The 22,914-nt window shown below is 39.9% G+C and overlaps 1 protein-coding gene across 5 annotated transcripts in view; it reads left to right on the forward strand.

The window, feature by feature from the left end:
* The window catches only part of Oma1 (OMA1 zinc metallopeptidase), a 143,503-nt gene that overhangs the window by 29,771 nt on the left and 90,818 nt on the right, over positions 1–22,914 (forward strand). For 4 of the 5 annotated variants that reach the window (XR_010066355.1, XR_010066356.1, XM_063287380.1 and 1 more), the window contains exon 8: positions 9,157–9,306. The exons of the other annotated variant lie outside the window; for it this stretch is intronic. Coding sequence is in view for 2 of the 4 variants with exons in the window: in XM_063287380.1 (XP_063143450.1) it covers positions 9,157–9,306 (150 nt within the window). In the remaining 2 variants the exon portion in view is untranslated. The remainder of the gene's footprint in view (positions 1–9,156; positions 9,307–22,914) is intronic. 5 annotated transcript variants of the gene reach the window in all.

Raw genomic sequence — 22,914 nt, forward strand, 5'->3', positions numbered from 1 at the left:
ACTTTCTGTGAGGTAGATCTGTTGCTCATGTTACCCTATTGGATTCATGAGCATTGGAAGCCAAGGAGCAAACAGAATACAGAAAAATCTCCAAGTAACATATCAGCCATTTTCCAAACAAGAAGCTCCATCTCCTTAAGATTCTTTCTGCTTCTGCTCCACTACTGACTGTCAAGACATCAGTTTTATGTGCTTACAATTTTTATGGTTTACACTTTTATTCAGGAGAGCTATGAGTTATCGTTATAAAAATGATCAGAATGCTTAATTTAGAACTAGTGGTTAACTTGTAAGTCTACTGTGGACTGAGCATAGAATAAACACTTCAGATCAGTGAGGCAAAAGATAGTTGACTGTTTGATTTTTTTTTTGATTTTTAATTCATTTATCATTGTGAGGAAATTTTGACACTTGGCAGTCATTTGTAGAAATGACTGTATTTTTTAATTTCACAAGCAACCAGACCATCTATATTCATTTTTGAGTATCCATATTGAAGTCTAAAAAAAGAAAGCTAATTTTCTTTTAATGCTTCTAAATTGGGGGCAGGCTCCTTGGAGGGCATTATGTATGATTGCTTTTGATTATTACGGAGACTGGGGAGGTGTGGATCTGTTATTTGTTCAGTGGGTGGGAGGTAGGGATGATAAACACACTAGAGTGGTTTGAGAGTCCTCCCTGGGAGAGATTGTCCAGCCTCAGAGCTGCTAAGGACCCTTTTGGAAGCATCAGGGCTTTCTGCAAGTGACCTGAAATAGCTGTGCTTATAGCACCATCTAGTGAGCAAAGTGGGTAACAGCAGAATCCCCTTTATCACAGAAATAAGAACCCAAAGTTTTAAAGTTTCTGTAAAACAGTAGATCATAGAACCATAAGCCTTGGGACCAGGGAGGAAAACTGGAGCTAATTTAACTCAACTTCTCCTTTTATAGTTAGGAAAACCAGTCTGAAGTGGTGACGTGATTTACCTAATAGCACATTTGGTTAGTAACGAGTCTCCTGGCCCTTGTTTTCTAGGTTAGTACCGAGGCTTCACGACAGCCAACTGTCTTTGTGTTGTGCTTAGGTGAGTGTCTAGGCTCTTAGGTTAGTCATTTCAGAACAAATAAACAGCAAACAAAAAAAGTCTCGTTCCATAGACATGTTATATAGTAACTTCCACAACACATTCGTTGTGCCCAAATCTTATTTTGAACCCATTTCCCTCAGAGAATGAGTATTAATTTGATTATTCGTTGTTGGATTTGCATTGAGTACTGAGTCTTATGATAAAACCACAAGAAACAAGAAAGAAGTGTGTGTAAAATTCACTTAGGACGTTACCAGCTTTACTGACCGATGAACCAGCACAATAGCAATCAAAAGATGCAGAATTGAGCAAGGAGTTATTGAACTATAAAATATAAACTATAAAATTAATTTCCCTTCTGTGTTGGCACACACTAAATGTTATTGATAAATACAATTTTCTATTGACAAATTCTGAGAATGATTCAGCTACAAGTATTTATATTACAGTTGATCGGAAAAGAGCAGTTTTAAATTATTGACTGGAAAAACTTGTTTAAAGGACAAGTGACTTACAGAAGAAGAGTGACTGTAGACAGGAGATACACTGGGACAGGCTGAGCCCGTGTGTGCAGATGAAGGGAGGCTCCTGGAGGTGCTGAGGACAGTGTGGGCATGCCTTCAGCACTGGAACATGTACAGACGAGGGAACTGGCTCCTGCTGAGGACTGTGCAGGTGACACTAGTGTTTACAGTTGGTCTCAGTAATGCTTATTTATGTGCTGGGTCCTGTCCTGAGTTGGTTACTTGTAGTAATTCTTGTACTCTTCATTTCAGCCATCGAGGTGCAGTTACTGTTATTTCTTGCCTATTACTGAACGATAGAGAAGGTAAATGACATGGTGCAGCTCTCACTGACGGTGGGTTTCTTCCTGCTCCAAGGAGGGTGTTCTCCTGTAGGATGCAGAGGTCCTTTCTTCTAAGTTGTCTTCCACAGCATCACCTCTAAAAGGTGCCTGCTCTTACACTGTTTCATTCCCTTTAACTATCATAATTTTCTTAGTGTATCTTCCCAGCTCTTGGCCCTCTGTAACAGTCCTTTGTATACTGTCTCAGGTTATTGACTTGCCTCCGACATGTGTGTGTGTGGAATACAGAGGGGATGAGAGAACATCTGGTTCAGATACACAATGCTACTGGTGTCCAAAAAAACTCACAACTGCTGATCTCAGGTCTTTCTTCTTGAGGGGTGATGGCTAAGAGGAGATGTATTTGGGAGACTAAAGAATAGAGTTACAAAGTTCAGAGCCCCTTTGAGTTTGAACTTGGTAGTGAGCATTTTGGTCATAGGTGGACTAAACGTCAACTTGGTCTTTCCCTGGTGTGTTGGCATTGGGAGATGTCCAGGCTTTAAAGATGGTTCTTATAGTACTGTATGCCTTATGGATATCAAATCCTGCTGAGTTTCTGTTCTATCAAATAGCAGAAATTCATTGTCAGTTAATGTCTTATATTTTCGTTGTGAGCCTAGCCTTTAACAGCTGAGCCATCTCTCCAGCCCAGTTAATGTCTTACTGCACATTCACACATATTGTTATACTCTGGATTTAACTAGATCTTTTGTTATTTATGAATTTATAACACTATCTCTTATGACTAGAGATAGCATCTTGTAATTATCATAGGCTCCTGGCTACTTGGGAAAGGAGGACAGAAACATTGTGTTCTGAGTTCTGAACTGGCTTCTTTTCATCCTGATGATCTGCAGCATTAAGTTTTAGAGAGTGAGTCTGGTGGCCTTGGAGACTGAATTGTTGGCCTAGGGTGCTAACTGGCACCTGACTGTTGGAGTTCAGATTGTGGCTCAGCCCCTCACTCTCCTCATCTGCTCTATAAACTGATGTAAAATATCATCACTCGCCACCTAAAGTCATGTTAATGCTTGTAGTCTACTTATAGTTCATTACTAATTAAATAATAAACAGGATTTCAGTCCCATGTCTTTCTTTTTTTTTTTTTTTTTTTTTGGTTCTTTTTTTTGGAGCTGGGGACCAAACCCAGGGCCTTGTGCTTCCTAGGCAAGCGCTCTACCACTGAGCTAAATCCCCAACCCCGTGTCCCATGTCTTTGTAGTTGTGAACCCTGTGGTCTCGACATTCCTCTGATTCTGCAGCATTCTTGAACACACTTCCCACCAACATCTGTCCTTATGTTCCCTGGGACTTTGGTCACCACCAGCTCTCTTTGAATACGGAAAGGTAGTCTAGAAAGAGGCTTATCTTTTCTTCATGTGCTCCCACAAACTTGGTAAATGCATTCCCTTTTATTACATAGTAATTTAAAAAAATTATGCAGAATATGATGGTACAGACTTTTAACTCAGCGCTTGGAGGCAGAGACAAGCCGAGTTCTGTAAGTCCAGCCCCAGTCTGGTACATGAGCAAGCTCCAGGTCAGCCGGGATACATAGAGAGATCCTATCTTTTTTAAAAAAGATTTAATTTATTTTCATTTTATGTATGTAACTTTTGCCTGTATATTTTCTATGCATCATGTCTGTACAGTGCCCACACAGTCCAGAAGAACGCATTGGATTCCCTGGAACTGGAATTGGCAGGCAGTTGTGAGCCACCTTTTGGGTGCTGGGATTTGAACCTGAGTCCTCTGTAAGAGCAGCAAGTGCTCTTAACCACCAAGCCATTTCTAGCCCATTAGGCATTGTTTTGTTTATTTGTGTATCTGCTTGTGTCTTTATTTATTGTTGTTTATTCATGTACCTGTTTGTGCATGCACGTTCCACGGTGCACGTGTGGAGGTCAGAGAACCTCTTGTAGGCATCTGTTCCCTTCTACCATACAAGCTCTGGGAATTAAACTTATTTCATCAAGCTTGGTAGCAGGTGCCTTCACCCACTGAGCCTTCTTGCTGCCCCCTCTTCCCCCTTTTGTGGTAAAAATAATTAACATAAGATCAGTTCACTTATACATTTACATGTGCAGTACAGAATGACCTCGGAACAGTGTCCTCAGTGTTTGTCCTGCTGTTGCGGGTGGCAGGATTCCCTCCTTGGGTGAGGCGATCGTGTGTGTAGTCTAGCATCTTTGCCCACTCTTCTCTGAGTGTGTGTTCCAGCTGTTCCAAGCTCTCGCCATGGTCAGTACTGTCAGTACTGTCATGGTCAGGAGAGTTTAGCTTTCAGATCCTGTTCTTAACTTTTGGGTGAACACTGCTGAGTAGGTTTGCTGAATCATACAGGGCGCCATTTTTAATGGTTTTGGAGTGTGCTGCATACCATTTTACATAGAGCCTGCTTCATTTTACATTATAAAGTATAAGAGCTGAATTAGTCATATACTGGACAGTGATAATAAATAACACTGATAACAGTAATTACTGCTTTTGTACTGACCTCCCAGCCCGTGAGAGATGATATCCCATGCGTCTGAGGTGCATGTCTTGGAGGTGTTTGGACGCTGAGCATTTTACACACTTACTGTTATTTACTGATGCTTTTGAGGTTTTTATTTAGGTTTTTTTTGCCCATTTTTAATTATGTGTGTTTTGTTATTGAGTTGTAGGTTTTCCTTGTATATTTTGGACATTATTGTAGGTATTCTGTATACATACAGATAATGTCTCCTGTCATTTGCTGTGCAGAAGCACTCCTGAAGAGATCCCATCTCTGTCTGAAATTGCTGAGCTTCCTTTTGTGTTCTGACATCCGCCCTGCTCTAGAAAGTTTGTGCGTGACAAGGGCTCGTGCGTGTGTGTGTGTGTGTGCGTGTGTGTGTGCACTCATGTGTTGTGCATCTTGGGTACATTTGGTCCAGAGTGATATTTAAATCCAGTGTTTTTTTTTTAACTAATTTTTCATCTGTACCATATATTTATTGTTGAAAGTGTAGGGTATTGAGGTGCCATTGCTCTTCTCTGTGTTTAATAGTGTATATGTCTAGAAGTGCTTTGATGCCGGATGCATATGTTTTTACAATTATTTTACTCTTCTTGAGGTGACTTATTCGTCACTGTAAAATGTTCTTTTTTGTCTCTTTCTGAATTTCGTCTGTTCCAAGTTGAGCTACCTTACCTTGTTTTGGTTCTCATTGTGAAGTGAGGTAAATTTTTAGTAAGAAGCATACAGTTGGATTGCTTTTTCTAAAAATCTACTAGTAGCTTTATATAATTACTTAGAGAGTTTAATCTGTTACATTTAGTGTAATAATTGGAAGGTTAGAGCTGATTATTTAGCTGGAGAGATGGCTCAGTGGTTAAGGGCACTGGCTAACAGAGGTCGTTCGTTGGTACAGTTCTTAGCACTGAGTTCCAGGGGAGCCAACACCTTCTTCTGACGTCCTTGACACCAGGCGCACACGCAATATACATACTGACAAAATTCTTATGCATATAAAATAAAAAATAAATATGAGTTTTTAAAAAAAGGACAGGTTATTTGTTTTGTTACTTCCTGGTTGTCTATAGGCACTTTGCTTTTAATGCCTGCCTGCTGTCTTGCTTGAGGTTGGATGCTCTATGTAGCAGTGCGCTTGGGATCTTTTCTGTTTTTGTTCTGTGTATCTGCTAACAATTTTGCTTTCTAGTTACTATGTGGCTTATGCGTGGAACAGCTTATTTCAAACTAATAATCGGTTACCATTGATTCTATTACTTATATTTTCTAGTTTGTACTGGCCCTTGATGCAGACCCTTGCCATTATTCTTGTCTGTTCTAAGGATGAGAGAGTGCCTTCACAGTATCACTGTAGTCCTCCAGTATCCTGAAGGTGACTTCGTTTTCCATATAGCACTGATTCTTGACTCTTGTTTCACGTTATTACTTAACAGCTATAGTTGAATTTGTACTTCAGTCTAAATAATTTCCTTTGCAGTTCCTGTAAGGTGGGGCTGGTGGTTGTGAACTCCTTTCGCCTTTGAGACAGTGTCTTACTGTGTGGTCTCCCTCTTCCCCCTCATATGCTGGATTTCAGGCGCATGCCACTATACCCCAGTTGTTCTATAGCTTTTGTTTGTCTCAGAAAGTTTTCATTTCTTCCTCACTTGTGAAAGACAGCACTGCAGGAAAAAACCCTTTGGTTGGCAATTATTTCCTTTATCACTTGAATATGTTGTCATCTCTCTGCTGAGTTTCTGTTGAGCAATCTTCTGATAGGCAGTGTAGAAACAGCCTTTTAAAGAGCAATGTGTTTACTGAATTTCTTTATCAGTGTATCCTAAATTCAATTGTGAATCATTTTGTAGCTCTTCATTTATTTGGGGTCCATTATTGTAACCCATCAAGTGCTTTTTAAAGTGCTATGATAGTCTCTGTTTGTTTGTTTTTCTTTTTAACATAGCACATTTAGCTCAGGCTATCCTCAGACTAATGTGTGACGAAGGATGACCTCATGTAGCTCAGGCTATCCTCAGACTAATGTGTGACGAAGGATGACCTCTGGCTTCTGACCCTCCTGTGTCAGCTTCCCATGATGTAGGACTGCAGGGCTGGTCACTGTGTCCAGTTTTTGATCTGCTGGAGATCACACTGAGGCCTGCAGCTCGCTCTGGCTGAGTTACATCCCAGCCCAGTGATTTCCTTAGTAGTGGTTATGCTCATGTCTCTCTATTGATGTCTGTGCATGGGAGATGCATTCTCTTCTGGCCTTTAGTATTCTTTGATGGACTCTGAGGGTCAGCTAGTGACAAACACAGAGGGGTGAAGCTGTTTTTAGTTTGAATACTATTGTTATCTACTGGGATAAGTTTTCCTCTATTCTACATATCAAATGTTTTAAATATTGCCTTTAACTATGTTACTTGGATTGAATAGGTAAATATTTTACTTGTCTTCTGGTTAATATTTGCAAGGCACCGCCCCCCCCCCCCATAAAAGTACTTTTTTTTTTTCAGACAGATATAAAAGCGATTGTTCATATCTACTTACTAGGATAACACTTGGGTTCTTCAAACATTTTTAAGTTTATTTTTTTTGTGTGTATATATATATATATATATATATATTCATTCATTCATTCATTCATTCATTCATGTATGTTAGGGGCTGGCTTGTGCACAGGCACACATGTGCTACAGTGTTAATGTGGCCATTGAAGGACAGCTCTCAGGAGCTGGAGCTTTATCTCTCTTGTCTCTGCGGCAGTGTTGTCTGCTTCAACCTGCTTCAACCTGCTTCAGCCTGCTTCAGCCTTCTTCAGCCTTCTTCAGCCTGCTTCAGCCTGACCAGCACATTTCCAGGTGCTTTTCCTGTCTGCAGTCTCACTGGGGCTGTGACAGGGTTGAAGATGATGCTGCCCCATCGGGAAGTGAGGCCTTCATGGCTAGCACTTCATGCTCTAAGACATTTGTCCAGCCCTACCTTAGTTTCTTTTAAGCCTACAGTGTTTAAAGTGCTTAAAGAATTACAGTAATTTGAACATTGAATAGAAATTGAATTTCAGATCATTTTTTCTCCTTATTTCCTAACCTTGAAAAATGTCTTATTAGTGTTTTATGAGCAGGGAGGCAGCATAGATCTTGATTGGCTAGTGACCATGTATCTTGGTTAGGTTTCTGTTGCTGTGTTAAAACATCATTGGCAAAAGCAACCTGGGAAAGAAAGGTTTACTTCATCCTGCACTTCCAGAAAGAGTCTATCACTGAGGGAAGTCAGGGCGGGAACGCAAACCTGGAGCTGATGTGGGGGTGTGGAGGGTACTGCTTATTGGCTTGCTTCACATGGCTTGCTCAGTCTGCTTCCTATAGAACCGAGGACCACCAGCCCATGGGGTGTCCCTATATTAATCATTAACCAAGACAGTGCCCCACAGGCCAGTTTGTCCGGGACATTTTCTCACTTCTCTTTCTTTTGGGACTGGTTCCTTTTCCCTAAATGACTCTAGCCATGTCAGGTCGACAACATACTAGCAGCGCAGCATGTGGCATTTTTCTTGTCTTTTGGGTATCACAGTCACATTATTTAGGGCTTTTTATTTCCACACTTTGGCCAATCTGATAGAATTTTGCCCTTAATTTATTTAAAGGTAAAATAGAAAATGTAAGCATTCGTTTCCCAGTATTCATAGGAAGAGTAAATTAAGATGTGAAGAAAATTCAACAGACTTCTAAAAACCTCTAAGTCCTCTTATGGAGGATTTAAAAAGAATTATTAGAAACACTTTAATATAGTTCAGGATTAAACCTTTGCTTCCTTCCCACCTCAGACACTTGAGTTAAACTACTAGGACAACTCCTGTTAACAGTTCTGAAGTAGCCTTCTGCAGTGCTCTGTGTATTTAAGTGTATATGTAACATGTGTATATATGAGTTAGTGATGGAATTATGTCCCCTTCTCCACTAGATCCATAAAAATAATTTGTTTTGAATGGGCTAAAAATATTTTTCTTAGGTAATTGAGAAAATTGGACAGCTTGATACACACTACTTATTTTCTTTACATTTATTAAACATTTTCTAATTGTATCATTCAGTGTAAAAGTTTCAGTGAAGTTAATAACATTAATTTATCTGGGAGATTTCTCCCTCATACATGCTTCTAATGTCAGCTGACTTATGAAGATGTTTGCAGGTGGCGGTCAGGAAGGTGGGCTGTGCTGCTGGGGTGCAGCATTGTTTGAGCTGTGCTGCTGGGGTGCAGCATTGTTTGAGCTGTGCTGCTGGGGTGCAGCATTGTTTGAGCTGTGCTGCTGGGGTGCAGCATTGTTTGAGCTGTGCTGCTGGGGTGCAGCATTGTTTGAGCTGTGCTGCTGGGGTGCAGCATTGTTTGGACTGCACTTTCTTCCTCCTTCTGTTTTGCAGGACTGGGATCAAAGCCAGAGCCTAGTGCGTTAGGCCTGTTACTCCACTGCTGAGTTTAATTTCCAGCTCGAGGGTTTATTCTTTAAGTAGTGAACATATACTACTTTTTTGTTACAATGGTGATAGAAAATTAGAGTGATTTTGAAATATGTAGTGACATAAAGTAAACTTAATTTCTTCTTATCTCTTTTTCCCTTTCCCTTTCTCTCCTCCTCTCTCCCCTACCTACCTCCTCTTCCCTTTGATTTGCCTCCTTAGTCATTTGAATACCTGTCTGAGTTAATTTTTTTAAAGTTGAAGTAACTGAACTCATTGTGTGTTTTATTAACTCTGTGTTTAGGCATGTGTGGACGTAAGAGCTAGTTCAGTGTTTTGGCAGCAGATGGAGTTCTCAGAGAGCCTTCATGGCTACCCCAAGTTGCCAGAGTGGCTATCAACACATCCTTCTCACGGGAACCGAGCTGAGTACTTGGACAGACTCATACCACAGGTGAGCTAACCCGGCTAATGCTGTTACGTCTTTGGTATAGAAAAAGAGAATTTTAGTATGCAGTTACTTTGGTTTCTCTAATTACCTACTATTGGTTCACAGAGTTGGGCCAAAAAGGAAAGTCCTGTTTACCCACAAGTCTTGGGCAGTGAATTGCTATGTACAGCTGAGCTTCCTCAGTGTAAGGTCCAACTCTCATGCCTTGACTTTGTAACCAACTTTATAATGTCTTAAAACTTGAGATGGCCCGGATCTGTGGTTCACTTGCTGAGTGCTTGCCTAGCATTCAGGAAACCCTGTATTGCATCTGTAGGACTGGTGTGGTGATGCACACCAGTAATACCAGTGCTTGGGAGGTGAGGACAGGAAAATCAAGAGTTCAAGGACACCCCTGGCTCCACAGGGAGTTTGTCATGAGACCTCTTAAGACATGAGATCCTATCTCAAAGGAAAAAAATAGCAAAAACATAAAAGAAGACAACTTTAGGCATTTTTTTCAGTATATTGATCATAATGTGCTCTTATTTTGTTTTCTCTTAACTTTTGGTTTTGGGATAAATGGGCATTAACTCTTTGGTTTCTTTTCTTTTTTCTTTTCTTTTTTTTATTAACTTAAGTATTTCTTATTTACATTTCGAGTGTTATTCCCTTTCCCGGTTTCTGGGCCAATATCCCCCTAACCTCCCTCCCCTTCTTTATGGGTGTTCCCCTCCCTATCCTTCCCCCATTGCCGCCCTTCCCCCAACAATCACGTTCACTGGGGGTTCAGTCTTAGGACCAAGGGCTTCCCCTTCCACTGGTGCTCTTACTAGGATATTCATTGCTACCTATGAGGTCAAAGTCCAGGGTCAGTCCATGTATAGTCTTTAGGTAGTGGCTTAGTCCCTGGAAGCTCTGGTTGCTTGGCATTTTTGTTCATAAGGGGTCTCGAACCCCTTCAAGCTCTTCAAGTTCTTTCTCTGATTCCTTCAACGGGGGTCCTATTCTCAGTTCAGTGGCTTGCTGCTGGCATTCGCCTCTGTATTTGCTGTATTCTCGCTGTGTCTCTCAGGAGAGATCTATATCCAGCTCCTGTCGGCCTGCACTTCTTTGCTTCATCCATCTTGTCTAATTGGGTGGCTGTATATGTATGGGCCACATGTGGGGCAGGCTCTGAATGGGTGTTCCTTCTGTGTCTGTTTTAATCTTTGCCTCTCTATTCCCTGCCAAGGGTATTCTTGTTCCCCTTTTAAAGAAGGAGTGAAGCATTCACATTTTGGTCATCCTTCTTGAGTTTCATGTGTTCTGTGTGTCTAGGGTAATTCAAGCATTTGGGCTAATAGCCACTTATCAATGAGTGCATACCATGTATGTTTTTCTGTGATTGGGTTACCTCACTCAGGATGATATTTTCCAGTTCCAACCATTTGTCTATGAATTTCATAAAGGCATTGTTTTTGATAGCTGAGTAATATTCCATTGTGTAGATGTACCACATTTTCTGTATCCATTCCTCTGTTGAAGGGCATCTGGGTTCTTTCCAGCTTCTGGCTATTATAAATAAGGCTGCTATGAACATAGTGGAGCATGTGTCTTTTTTATATGTTGGGGCATCTTGTGGGTATATGCCCAACAGAGGTATAGCTGGATCCTCAGGTAGTTCAATGTCCAATTTTCTGAGGAACCTCCAGACTGATTTCCAGAATGGTTGTACCAGTCTGCAATCCTACCAACAATGGAGGAGTGTTCCTCTTTCTCCACATCCTCGCCAGCATTTGTTGTCACCTGAGTTTTTGATCTTAGCCATTCTCACTGGTGTGAGGTGAAATCTCAGGGTTGTTTTGATTTGCATTTCCCTTATGACTAAAGATGTTGAACATTTCTTTAGGTGTTTCTCAGCCATTCGGCATTCCTCAGCTGTGAATTCTTTGTTTAGCTCTGAACCCCATTTTTTAATAGGGTTATTTGTCTCCCTGCGGTCTGACTTCTTGAGTTCTTTGTATATTTTGGATATAAGGCCTCTATCTGTTGTAGGATTGGTAAAGATCTTTTCCCAATCTGTTGGTTGCCGTTTTGTCCTAACCACAGTGTCCTTTGCCTTACAGAAGCTTTGCAGTTTTATGAGATCCCATTTGTCGATTCTTGATCTTAGAGCATAAGCCATTGGTGTTTTGTTCAGGAAATTTTTTCCAGTGCCCGTGTGTTCGAGATGCTGCCCTAGTTTTTCTTCTATTAGTTTGAGTGTATCTGGTTTGATGTGGAGGTCCTTGATCCACTTGGACTTAAGCTTTGTACAGGGTGATAAGCATGGATCGATCTGCATTCTTCTACATGTTGACCTCCAGTTGAACCAGCACCATTTGCTGAAAATGCTATCTTTTTTCCATTGGATGGTTTTGGCTCCTTTGTCAAAAATCAAGTGCCCATAGGTGTGTGGATTCATTTCTGGGTCTTCAATTCTGTTCCATTGGTCTATCTGTCTGTCTCTGTACCAATACCATGCAGTTTTTATCACTATTGCTCTGTAATACTGCTTGAGTTCAGGGATAGTGATTCCCCCTGAAGTCCTTTTATTGTTGAGGATAGCTTTAGCTATCCTGGGTTTTTTGTTTTTCCAGATGAATTTGCAAATTGTTCTGTCTAACTCTTTGAAGAATTGGATTGGTATTTTGATGGGGATTGCATTGAATCTGTAGATTGCTTTTGGTAAAATGGCCATTTTTACTATATTAATCCTGCCAATCCATGAGCATGGGAGATCTTTCCATCTTCTGAGGTCTTCTTCAATTTCCTTCTTCAGTGTCTTGAAGTTCTTATTGTACAAATCTTTTACTTGCTTGGTTAAAGTCACACCGAGGTACTTTATATTATTTGGGTCTATTATGAAGGGTGTCGTTTCCCTAATTTCTTTCTCGGCTTGTTTCTCTTTTGTGTAGAGGAAGGCTACTGATTTATTTGAGTTAATTTTATACCCAGCCACTTTGCTGAAGTTGTTTATCAGGTTTAGTAGTTCTCTGGTGGAACTTTTGGGATCACTTAAATATACTATCATATCATCTGCAAATAGTGATATTTTGACTTCTTCTTTTCCGATCTGTATCCCCTTGACCTCCTTTTGTTGTCTGATTGCTCTGGCTAGAACTTTAAGAACTATATTGAATAAGTAGGGAGAGAGTGGGCAACCTTGTCTAGTCCCTGATTTTAGTGGGATTGCTTCAAGTTTCTCTCCATTTAGTTTAATGTTAGCAACTTGTTTGTTGTATATGGCTTTTACTATGTTTAGGTATGGGCCTTGAATTCTTATTCTTTCCAGGACTTTTATCATGAAGGGGTGTTGAATTTTGTCAAATGCTTTCTCAGCATCTAATGAAATGATCATGTGGTTTTGTTCTTTCAGTTTGTTTATATAATGGATCACGTTGATGGTTTTCCGTATATTAAACCATCCCTGCATGCCTGGGATGAAGCCTACTTGATCATGGTGGATGATTGTTTTGATGTGCTCTTGGATTCGGTTTGCCAGAATTTTATTGAGTATTTTTGCGTCGATATTCATAAGGGAAATTGGTCTGAAGTTCTCTTTCTTTGTTGGGTCTTTGTGTGGTTTAGGTATAAGAGTAATTGTGGCTTCATAGAAGGAATTCGGTAGGGCTCCATCTGTTTCAATTTTGTGGAATAGTTTGGATAATATTGGTATGAGGTCTTCTATGAAGGTCTGATAGAATTCTGCACTAAACCCCTCTGGACCTGGGCTCTTTTTGGTTGGGAGGCCTTTAATGACTGCTTCTATTTCCTTAGGAGTTATGGGGTTGTTTAACTGGTTTATCTGTTCCTGATTTAACTTCGGTACCTGGTATCTGTCTAGGAAATTGTCCATTTCCTGCAGATTTTCAAGTTTTGTTGAATATAGGGTTTTATAGTAAGATCTGATGATTTTTTTGAATTTCCTCTGAATCTGTAGTTATGTCTCCCTTTTCATTTCTGATTTTGTTAATTTGGATACAGTCTCTGTGTCCTCTAGTTAGTCTGGCTAAGGGTTTATCTATCTTGTTGATTTTCTCAAAGAACCAACTTTTGGTTCTGTTGATTCTTTCTATGGTCCTTTTTGTTTCTACTTGGTTGATTTCAGCTCTGAGTTTGATTATTTCCTGCCTTCTACTCCTCCTGGGTGTATTTGCTTCTTTTTGTTCTAGAGCTTTTAGGTGTGCTATCAAGCTGGTGACATATGGTCTCTCCTGTTTCTTTCTGCAGGTACTCAGAGCTATAAGTTTTCCTCTTAGCACAGCTTTCATTGTGTCCCATAAGTTTGGGTATGTTGTACCTTCATTTTCATTAAATTCTAAGAAGTCTTCAATTTCTTTCTTTATTTCTTCTTTGACCAGATTATCGTTGAGTAGAGCACTGTTCAATTTCCACGTATATGTGGGCATTCTTCCCTTATGGTTATTGAAGATCAGCTTTAGGCCATGGTGGTCTGATAGCATGCATGGGATTATTTCTATCTTTCTGTACCTGTTGAGGCCCGTATTTTGACCAATTTTATGGTCAATTTTGGAGAAAGTACCTTTTCTTTTCTTTTTTTGAGCCATAGTCACACTACAAAGTCCTGGCTAACTTGGAATTTACTATATTGACAAGCCTGACCAGGAATTCACAGATCTCCTCATGCTTTTGCCTTTACCTCCCAAGTTCTGGGGTTAAAGGTGTGGTGTGCTCCCCATATCTGGTGAGGACTCTAGATGTCATGTTTGTTTGTCTGAGACAGTCTTTATGAGCCTCAGCCAGCTACAGACTTTTGTGTAGCTGAGGCTGACCTCAAACTCTCAAGTGCTGACAGTATAGACCTGAATTATTATACCCGGTTTTGTACAATCTTGGAGATACAACTCAGGCTTTGTGTATGCTAGTCAGGAATTCTACCAACTGATCTGCATTTCCATCCCTGAGTGGCTTAGAAACAGTGTGAATTTGTTTCTAAATTTAGAAACTGGGAAATCTTAGATCAAACTTGGTATCTTGTAAGGATCCACTTTTCAGTTTATAGATGCCTGTCTCCAGTATAACTTTATGTGGTGAGTTACGAAGTGAGGTCTCTAGAGTGAGTTTGTCCATCCATCCATCCATCCATCCATCCATCCATCCATCCATCCATCCATCCATCCATTCTCCATCCACTCATCCATCCATCCTTTATATATTGTTGTGTTTTAAGAGCTGAAGGTGGTCTTGAACTTAAACTCTTCCTACCTCAGTTTCCCCAGTGTTGGAGTACACTCATGGACAACTATGCTAGGACTTTTAATAAGAGCATCTTTAAATAAGGCATTGTTTCCATTGATAGGTCGACTTTCATGACCTGATCACAACCAAAGGCCTCATTTTATAAGAATATCAAGTTGATGTGGGTTTAAAAGGCACAGACTTTATTTGATTAATACTTTTTATCTGAATCAGATCTTATTTAGGTCCTTAACATGAAGGAAAAATATAGCAAAACTAGCACTGAGGTTTACGTGGTATAATCTGCAGTGATTCCTCAGTATATGTGTCTCACCAGTTGTTGATTCTACCGAGGCCAGTGAGAACCCGGGCATTAGAGGCCATGGCTTGTCTCTAAGGTCATGACACACAGAAGTTCTTTTATTTTTAATTCAGTGCAATTCTAGATGCTGTGGCTTGTTTAAACCAGATAACAAATTTTACTAGCTAGCCTACCCTAAATTCTGAAGTTGTCTTTTTACCAAGTCACTGAGAATCTTCAGACAGGTAAAATAAATGTGCTTCAGGGAGGCCTGTGAAATAGTCACAAGTTGGTTAGAGGGAACATGGCTGGAGAAGCAAATGTTATTTGGGAGCCAGTGAGGAAGGAAACCTGGGCAGGTTTTTTTTTTTTTTTTCTTTTCTAAAAATAAACCATCCCAGTTCAGAAATTTAATTTGAAAACTGCAGGTAAATTTCTTATATTTTCCCCCCAAGTGATTAAATTCAATTTGAAAGCAATAAAACTCTACTACAACTTTGGGAATAATTCAGTGGTTGAAGTGAGAATGATAGTTAGTACAGGGTATACTGTTAATTAGAACACACAGTCGTAAAGATTGGAATGTGCCTCTCTCCTAGGCCTGATTTCTGTAATGGAAGACAGTAGCAATGTATGTAAGATGTGAGTCTACATGCCACGAAAGACTACATTCTTAACACAATCATTTACTAAGGATGTTTTTATTTCTAAAGCGAGTCCAGGGTTGAATTTACTAATGGCTTCTGACCCCAACATGTGGCTAGTCAGACACTCTGTGCATTTCTAAGGTCCACAGCATTGGAGCGCAAACTGGCTTTAGCAGACCCAGAGGCTTTCAGAGTTTGCCCTCCAGTGGCGAAGTGAGAAACTGACAAGTTCACCTAGGAACTGAGTAGACAACCAGGGGAAGGGCGGAGTTTATCCTACATAGGAACCTTCTGCTTAGTTGTAGGGAGAAGGACAGAGCCTGCTGTGGATCAAATGTATGGGGAGTAGACCAAGAAAGCAAGACTGTGTGGCTCTGTGATAGGAACATCAATATTGGTGACTTTAATTTTTAATTTTATGTGCTAGGCATTATAAGTATTTTATCAGATTCTTTGAATGCCATCATAAAATATACTTCTTACTATAACTTTTCAACGTTAAAGATTTAAATGTGTTACACATTCAACAGATGTCGACTCACTTACTATGTTGTAGGTTTTGTTGTGCAGCTTCAGAGAGTCCCACATCTTCCTCAAGCTTGTTCTCTAGTGAAGGAGATGGACGGTAGGGGAGATAGAAGGTGGAGGCTCTCTCCAGTCTGTCTTTGTTAGGACACTAGTCCAGTGGATAAGGAGGACCCATTTTATCCTTAATTACCTTCTTGTAGACTCTCTCCCAAAATTTGTGTGTGTTGGGGGTTAAGGCTTCAAGGTAGGAATTTCTGGGAAAAATAATTCAGTCTTGGTTGTACAACTACAGTATGAGCAAAGATGGGAGGGCTGTTGGGAAAGCAGTTGAAAATGGAATGGCTAGGCTTGGGGAGAGTTCAGTGGATCATGAGTTTGGATCTCCAGACCCTTTGTAAAACTGAGCATGGTCTATAATTCCAGCATCCTACAGCAAAACTGGAGGTGGTGACAGAGAACAAGTGAACAACAAACTGGGATGACTAGAGAAAGAGGTCCCAGTGAGCGCTCTGACTTTGCTCAGGGATGAGGTGCTGTGGAGAGTCTGGGCAGAGACTGGAGATGTCCTGAGTTGAGCTCTCACTTTATTTTGGAGGAATTTGGAATGGCATATTGTTCAGAGAATAAGCTGCTTCCTTTCTTGTTTTGTTTTTTGGTTTTGTTTTTAATAAAGGGTTCCTCTATGTAGTCTGGCTGTCCTGGAACTCACTCTGTAGACCAGGCTGGCCTCAAACTCAGAGATCTGTTTTCTTCCCTCTGCCTTCCAAGTGCTGGGATCAAAGGCATCTGTCCCTATGATAGCTTCTTATTTTATTTTTAAATAGATATAGGACCCCCAAATTAGGAAAAAATATCCTTAGTATTTTTTATAATAATTCTGGGAAAAGGCAACATGCGTAAATATAATCGTGTGATCCACTAGTATTTGAAAATGATAAATATAGGTTTGTAGTAATAATATTATTTGTTGTTGATAAGCTGATATGATATAATTTTATTTACTTGAAATAATCAGTTAGATTTAGGAAACACACTCCACATATTTTGGTTACCATAACAACTTGAGTGAAAAACTGAAGAACAGATGTTGAGCCAACCTGTTGATGTTTCATAGCGTGGGCTTCAGAATTACAGTTATGCTGTTTAGACTTTGAGTTTATGTACATCATAATTTGTCCTTGAAAGAAATACCTTATTTAAGTATTTTATAAAATATGAATTACTGTGAATAACAAATTTCGTTGAAAGGTTTATTTTGAAATCAGAAGCCTTCAAATGATTTTTTTTCTGTTTTTACTGTTTTCCTTTTCACTGCTGTTGCTGTTCATGAGGGCACGGAGGGTGGGCAGTGATCACAGAGCTGAAAACATTTAATCTGGAATTGTTGTTTAAGGTTATATAATTATAATAATAATTTGAATGGAATTTGTTTCTAAGTATTTTAATTGTAAACAACATTCCATCTCTAGGCATGAGAGTCACTTGGTAGCAGGCTGTAAATGCATTAATTTTAACCTCATTTTATTTTTAATCCTTTAAACTTTCAGGCAGCTGGGAAGTTGAACTCATGTGTAAATCATTCTTATGCATTTGTAATTGGATAAAACAAATGAATAAATCATTAATATTGTGCATCTCATGAGCACAGAATGTAAGTGTTAGGAATTACCATGAAATGTCATTGTTGGCCATGTGTGAAAACATACACTGTTCACCTTACTAAATCTCATTTTGTCTGGCATGGAGTGTTGAGGAAGTGAACAGCAGCTACTGTAATTGAATCGGCCTCTGAATCATATGAAGCCAGAAAGCCTGACAGTAACATTGTCTAAACCCTTAAAAAACAACATTTATGGCTGAAATATGACCATTAGAAAAGAATTGCTCGGAAGGATAAGGCAAGAAAGAGTAAAGATACATGTTTAACATGGAGGTGACCCCCCATCCTGCCCTTGCACCAATATTTGCTTTCTGTTTTCAGCAGAAGCTTTTAATCTAATCAGCAAGCCCTCTGGTCCTTTTCCTTTTCTTTTATTTAGTCATCATTTATATTTTATGGATAAATAATTTCTGTTTTACTTGATGTGTAGCATGTAGAAAAATCCCAGTGTGTGCTAGCAGTTGGTTCATATTTAGTTGTTACTGGAAACAAATGCAGCCAGTGCCTTAAAAAAATACATGTGTGCTCATTGCTTATTCTTTTTAACCTTTTGAAATATTGTTTATGGGCTACAACATGGTGTGTGATGTTTGTACACATCGTGGAATGGTCAGGTCAAGCTAACAAGCAGATCTTACAGTTTTAGAGGGTGACAGCCCGAGCCCTCACTCTTGACAGTTTCAAGTGTGCACTGTTACTGGTGGTGGCGTCTGCTGCACAGTGGCACACAGAACTTTCTTCTTTCACCTCACTGAAGTGTCATGCTCTGACTAGCCTCTCCCCGTCTCTTCACTACCCTGGCAGTCACTGCCCTCAGCTTCTGTGAGCTGCTTTATTAGATCCCCGTGTGAGACCACACTGTGCCTTTCAGATTCATCCGTGTTGGGCAGACTGCAAGACTGCATCATTTCTGTTAGCTTTGTTTTTTTGGAACTTTGCTGTGTAGGGGAAGGAGGCTGACCCTGATCTTGAGGCAGTTCTCTGAACTCTGTGTTCTGAGTGCTGCAGTCATAGGCCTGTGCCACATTGCCTAGGGAGCTAGGACTTCCTCATGCTTCTGGTGGTAGGTGTTGACTATAGAAAGTTTTGTTCAAAAACCTTGCCCTTCCTTCTCGTTCCTGGGAGCAACTTGCCTATGTCAGAGCAGGCCTTTTAGCCTTTGTTCATTTACTGAAAATTCTCGGTTACTTATACTTCCTAACTGTTGGCCGTTTCAAAAACTAGTTAGACTTCAGCTTACATTGTAGTTTTTGAAAAGAAATAAATTATTTGCAAGATAAACATTTTTGAGGAGTATAATCCTGATTCATATAAATAACTTTTTAATATTTATTTATTTTATGTGTATGAGTGTGCCATCTGTATGTACACCTATGTGCCAGCAGAGGGCATCAGATCCCATCACAGATGGTTGTGAGCCACTGCGTAGTTGCTGGGAATTGAACTCAGGACCTCTGGAAGAGCAGTCAGTGCTCTTAACTGCTGACCCATCTCTTCAGCTTATCATATAAATATTTAGTGAACCTACCTAAATATTTATTTAAAACATTAATTAATGAGGAAAATGCTAAAATGTTATGAGTAGTATAAAGGGTAATTTAACAACCATAATGTAAAATAATTCGCTATATTAGATGAAAGCCCATTAAATCCGAAGGCAGTTGTATAGACTTGCAGGTGGAAGGGCGTGTCTGTGCCAAGTGAAGCTCTGCTGAGGGAGTGAGGCTGGATTTAGCAAACCCAGTGATGGGGTCTGCCACCAAGTAGGTTGCTCATAAATTCTGCTGAGTCCAAGGGACTGTGCAGAACAACAACAAAAAAAAAATGTTTGCTTTAGCATTCCTCAAACCTTGCAAGGTATTGTTAGGTTTCAGAAAATGGTTTCCTCTGGCAGACTCAGTTCTTGATGTGATCTTCCTTCTGTCAGCAGACCCCTAAGCCTCAGGAAAGGATTCATCTACCTGTTCTCTCTCCTGTCTCCTGTCCCACCCCTTCGCTCCTTACCACTCTTTAGCCATCCTGCAGCCATTTTGATGCGTATCAATAAGCATATAGTCAATAAGAAACATAACTAGCTGTCGAGCAGCTCTACTCATAGGGCAGTAAGCAGCTGCTTCCATTCCCGTGGGCAAATAGAATTCCCATTATTATTAATTTTAAAATAACAAAAAGGCAAATATTTGGTGATTTTTTTAGCCATATGATATTAGTTATTCAGGTTAAAATCAGAAGTAAAATGTGTATGTAGACATGAAGTCTGGTTTCAAACAATGTGTGTTGTATGTATGTATGTTTATGTATAGACTGATATATTAGGTTCAGCTAACTCTAAGAACTGCAGTAAACTACAATGAACCTCCTTAGGCTAACTTTGGAAAGAGGTAAGATGTCAATAAGTTAAATAAAAATTTATTTTAGAGACTTGTAGAGCCCTAGTAAATTAGCCAAGTGAAGGCTCCAAGTCACAGTGTGGTTTTACTCCAGTCTCTGTCCACAGACACAAAGAACAATTACTTAGTGACTAATTAATCCTAGCATCAAAATATAAAAAGGGACATCAACTATCTGATTCATTTTATGAGCACAGATGATTTTGTTTCAACAATTTGATTAAAATGTCTTTAAAAATTTATGAACTGGGATCATTAATCAGCAAACAAGGCAGGGCTGTATCACAATTACTATTTACAACAAGCAACTAAATTGTTCTCCCATTCAGAGGTGGCATCTCAAAGGCACATGAAAGGGGAACCATTGCTATTCCCCTCTTCCATACTCCTCTGCATCCTGTCCATGTCGGTCTGTAGGCTTCTCTACTGTGCATTCGGAACCTCTGTGGTCCTTCACCATGGCCACTACCTAGGACAAGCCACCATCATCTCTCCTAGTTCCTGCAGCTCTCCAGTTTCAGGCACCCTGGCTCATTGATTCTGTCAATGGCCTTTTTTTAACCATATAAACAAAATGATCTCTTAAATATTATTTTCTTGCCTAAAACCTTCTGCTGTTTCTTCATGTAGTGTAGAATAAGAATCTACCCTGTTGAAGCTACTTTCTGTTGCATCGATGAAACATTGACCAAGCCAGTTTCAGGGAGGCGTGGGTTTCGTTAGCTTACAGGTCACAGCTATCACTAAAAGGAACCATGACAGGAATCGAAAATTAAGGACTGAAGCAGCGGTGGGTCTGCTTACTAGCTTGCTCATCATGGCTGGTTCAGCTTGCTTTCTTATATAACCCAGGATCAAGAGTGTAAGAATGGTTCTGTCCACAGTCAGCTGGACCTTCTCTTATCAGTCCTTATTCACAAAAGTGCGCTGCAGATACTTACAGGCTAATGTGATGGATATAATTCCACATTTGAGGTTACCTCTTCCACGGTGACTCTGGCAAGATGACAAAACCTAACGAGCACAGTCCCATCGTCTTCCAGTCACAGGCTTGGCACTGTCCTTCTGGCTAATAACTGTCTTGATCCAAGGTTTTCCTTCATTCTGGTCATTTCACACAAGGCCTGTTTCTTCCTTGCAGACTCTCCAGTTGTGGATTTCTCTGATCCAGGCATCAGTTCTCCAAAGAAGAGTTTTCTGGTTCCTCAGTGTCAGATAGCCTGTCTCCCATGCAGTCATTCTCCCTGTTCAAACTAGAATGATCTTGTTTACTGTTGATTGACTGTCTTCTACCTTGAAATACATGGCCCCTGTTCTCTGTGGTATTCCTGGTAGCGCCCACACTTCTGAGATGCCTAGTGAATACTTAAACAACACTAGCATCTAGGGTAATAATAAGTAACAGCTAAAGACAGGGCACTTTGCAGCCATCTGTGTAAGCACTGCTTAGGTGATACTGGCTGGAGGAGAGTATGGCCAGCATGAGAAGAACATGCCCACAGGAAGTGGCAGTGTAGGAATAGTGGTGAGCTTGTGGGGGAGGGGGATCTTTGCTTTAATTCTGCCCAGGTGACCTTACTTTGGGAAGGTCTAACCTTTGCTTTTCTCCATACATTGTTAGACTAGCAGACCCTTTCTTCAAAGTTGTGCTTTATGAACCTGTGTGTCTGTGGGTAAGGCCCTGACATCCTCTTCCCGCCTCACCTCTTGACACTTGAATAAAAAGTAGTTTGCATGATGACACATGCTTAGATAATATTTGTAAATTACTGGTGCAGAGTAAGGAACAGAATGAGTAGTAGCTGCCCGTGGCTCTCCCAACTGTTGGGATCTTTAAAGCTGGCTGGTTTGACACTAGCCTTCCCCAGGATTCTCTGAACTGTATATTCTTGCTATTGGATTATCTTTCTATTTTCTCAAAAAATGTAGCTCTTCATAATATTTTTATGTCATTTATTAAAATGATTATTATGAGTCATAATATTAGAATCCAGCCTGCATTTATGAAGTAGCCTTTATATGCAATGCATTGAGTCAGATAGAAAATAAAGGGCCATGGAAGGCATATTCTAGTTGCACATGGGAAAAGGTCTTACTTTTGAAAGAATGTGAAGATTTATTTAATAGGATAGATTTGAATTTATTAAAGGGAAAAGATGAATATATGAAATGTAATGAAACACAGAGGAAGAAAGCCCAAAATCTAGAAATTCAGAAGATTTTGTATAATATAGATGTGTGTGTGTGTGTATATACATATATATACATATATATATATACATACATATATATATATACACATATGACCTATAATATAATTTTTCTTGAGAGGAACAATCCACACATGAGGAAACAGTGATAGAAAATCTCTGTGAAGAATGCAGTTTTTCTGGTGATTAAGGAAGCAGCTCACACATATTCAAAGTGCGTGTGTTCAGTAGAAAGTCCGTTCAAAGAAGCTGTACAAAACTCATTAGCGTAAAAGCACACTCGGCAAGAGCAAAATTCCAACCTTTTTATTTCCAGCTAACTCTACTTTAAAAATAAGAGGTTTTTTTTTTGTGAAATCTTAAGTATATATTTAAAGAACATTTGAGATGGGACCTTGTCTAGTCCAGGCTGGCCTCAGACTCATTCTATAGCTGACGATAACTCTGAAATTCTGAGTCTACTTCTTAAGTGATTCTGTTATAGGCATTTACTTCCACACCAGGTTCAGCCTTGGTGTGCAGTCTGTAGGTTTGGACATGCACTATCCAGCTTTCTAGTAGATAGAGTTTCTCTCTGTCCTGAAACATCATGTCTGTTTATCTTTCTTTCTCCTTGTCCAGAACAGGGCTAGGTTGCTCTTGGGGCTGCTTACTGGAGAAGTCAGAGACCCTG

The sequence above is a fragment of the Rattus norvegicus genome, chromosome 5 (assembly GCF_036323735.1).
Source record: "Rattus norvegicus strain BN/NHsdMcwi chromosome 5, GRCr8, whole genome shotgun sequence".
NCBI lineage: Eukaryota > Metazoa > Chordata > Mammalia > Rodentia > Muridae > Rattus > Rattus norvegicus.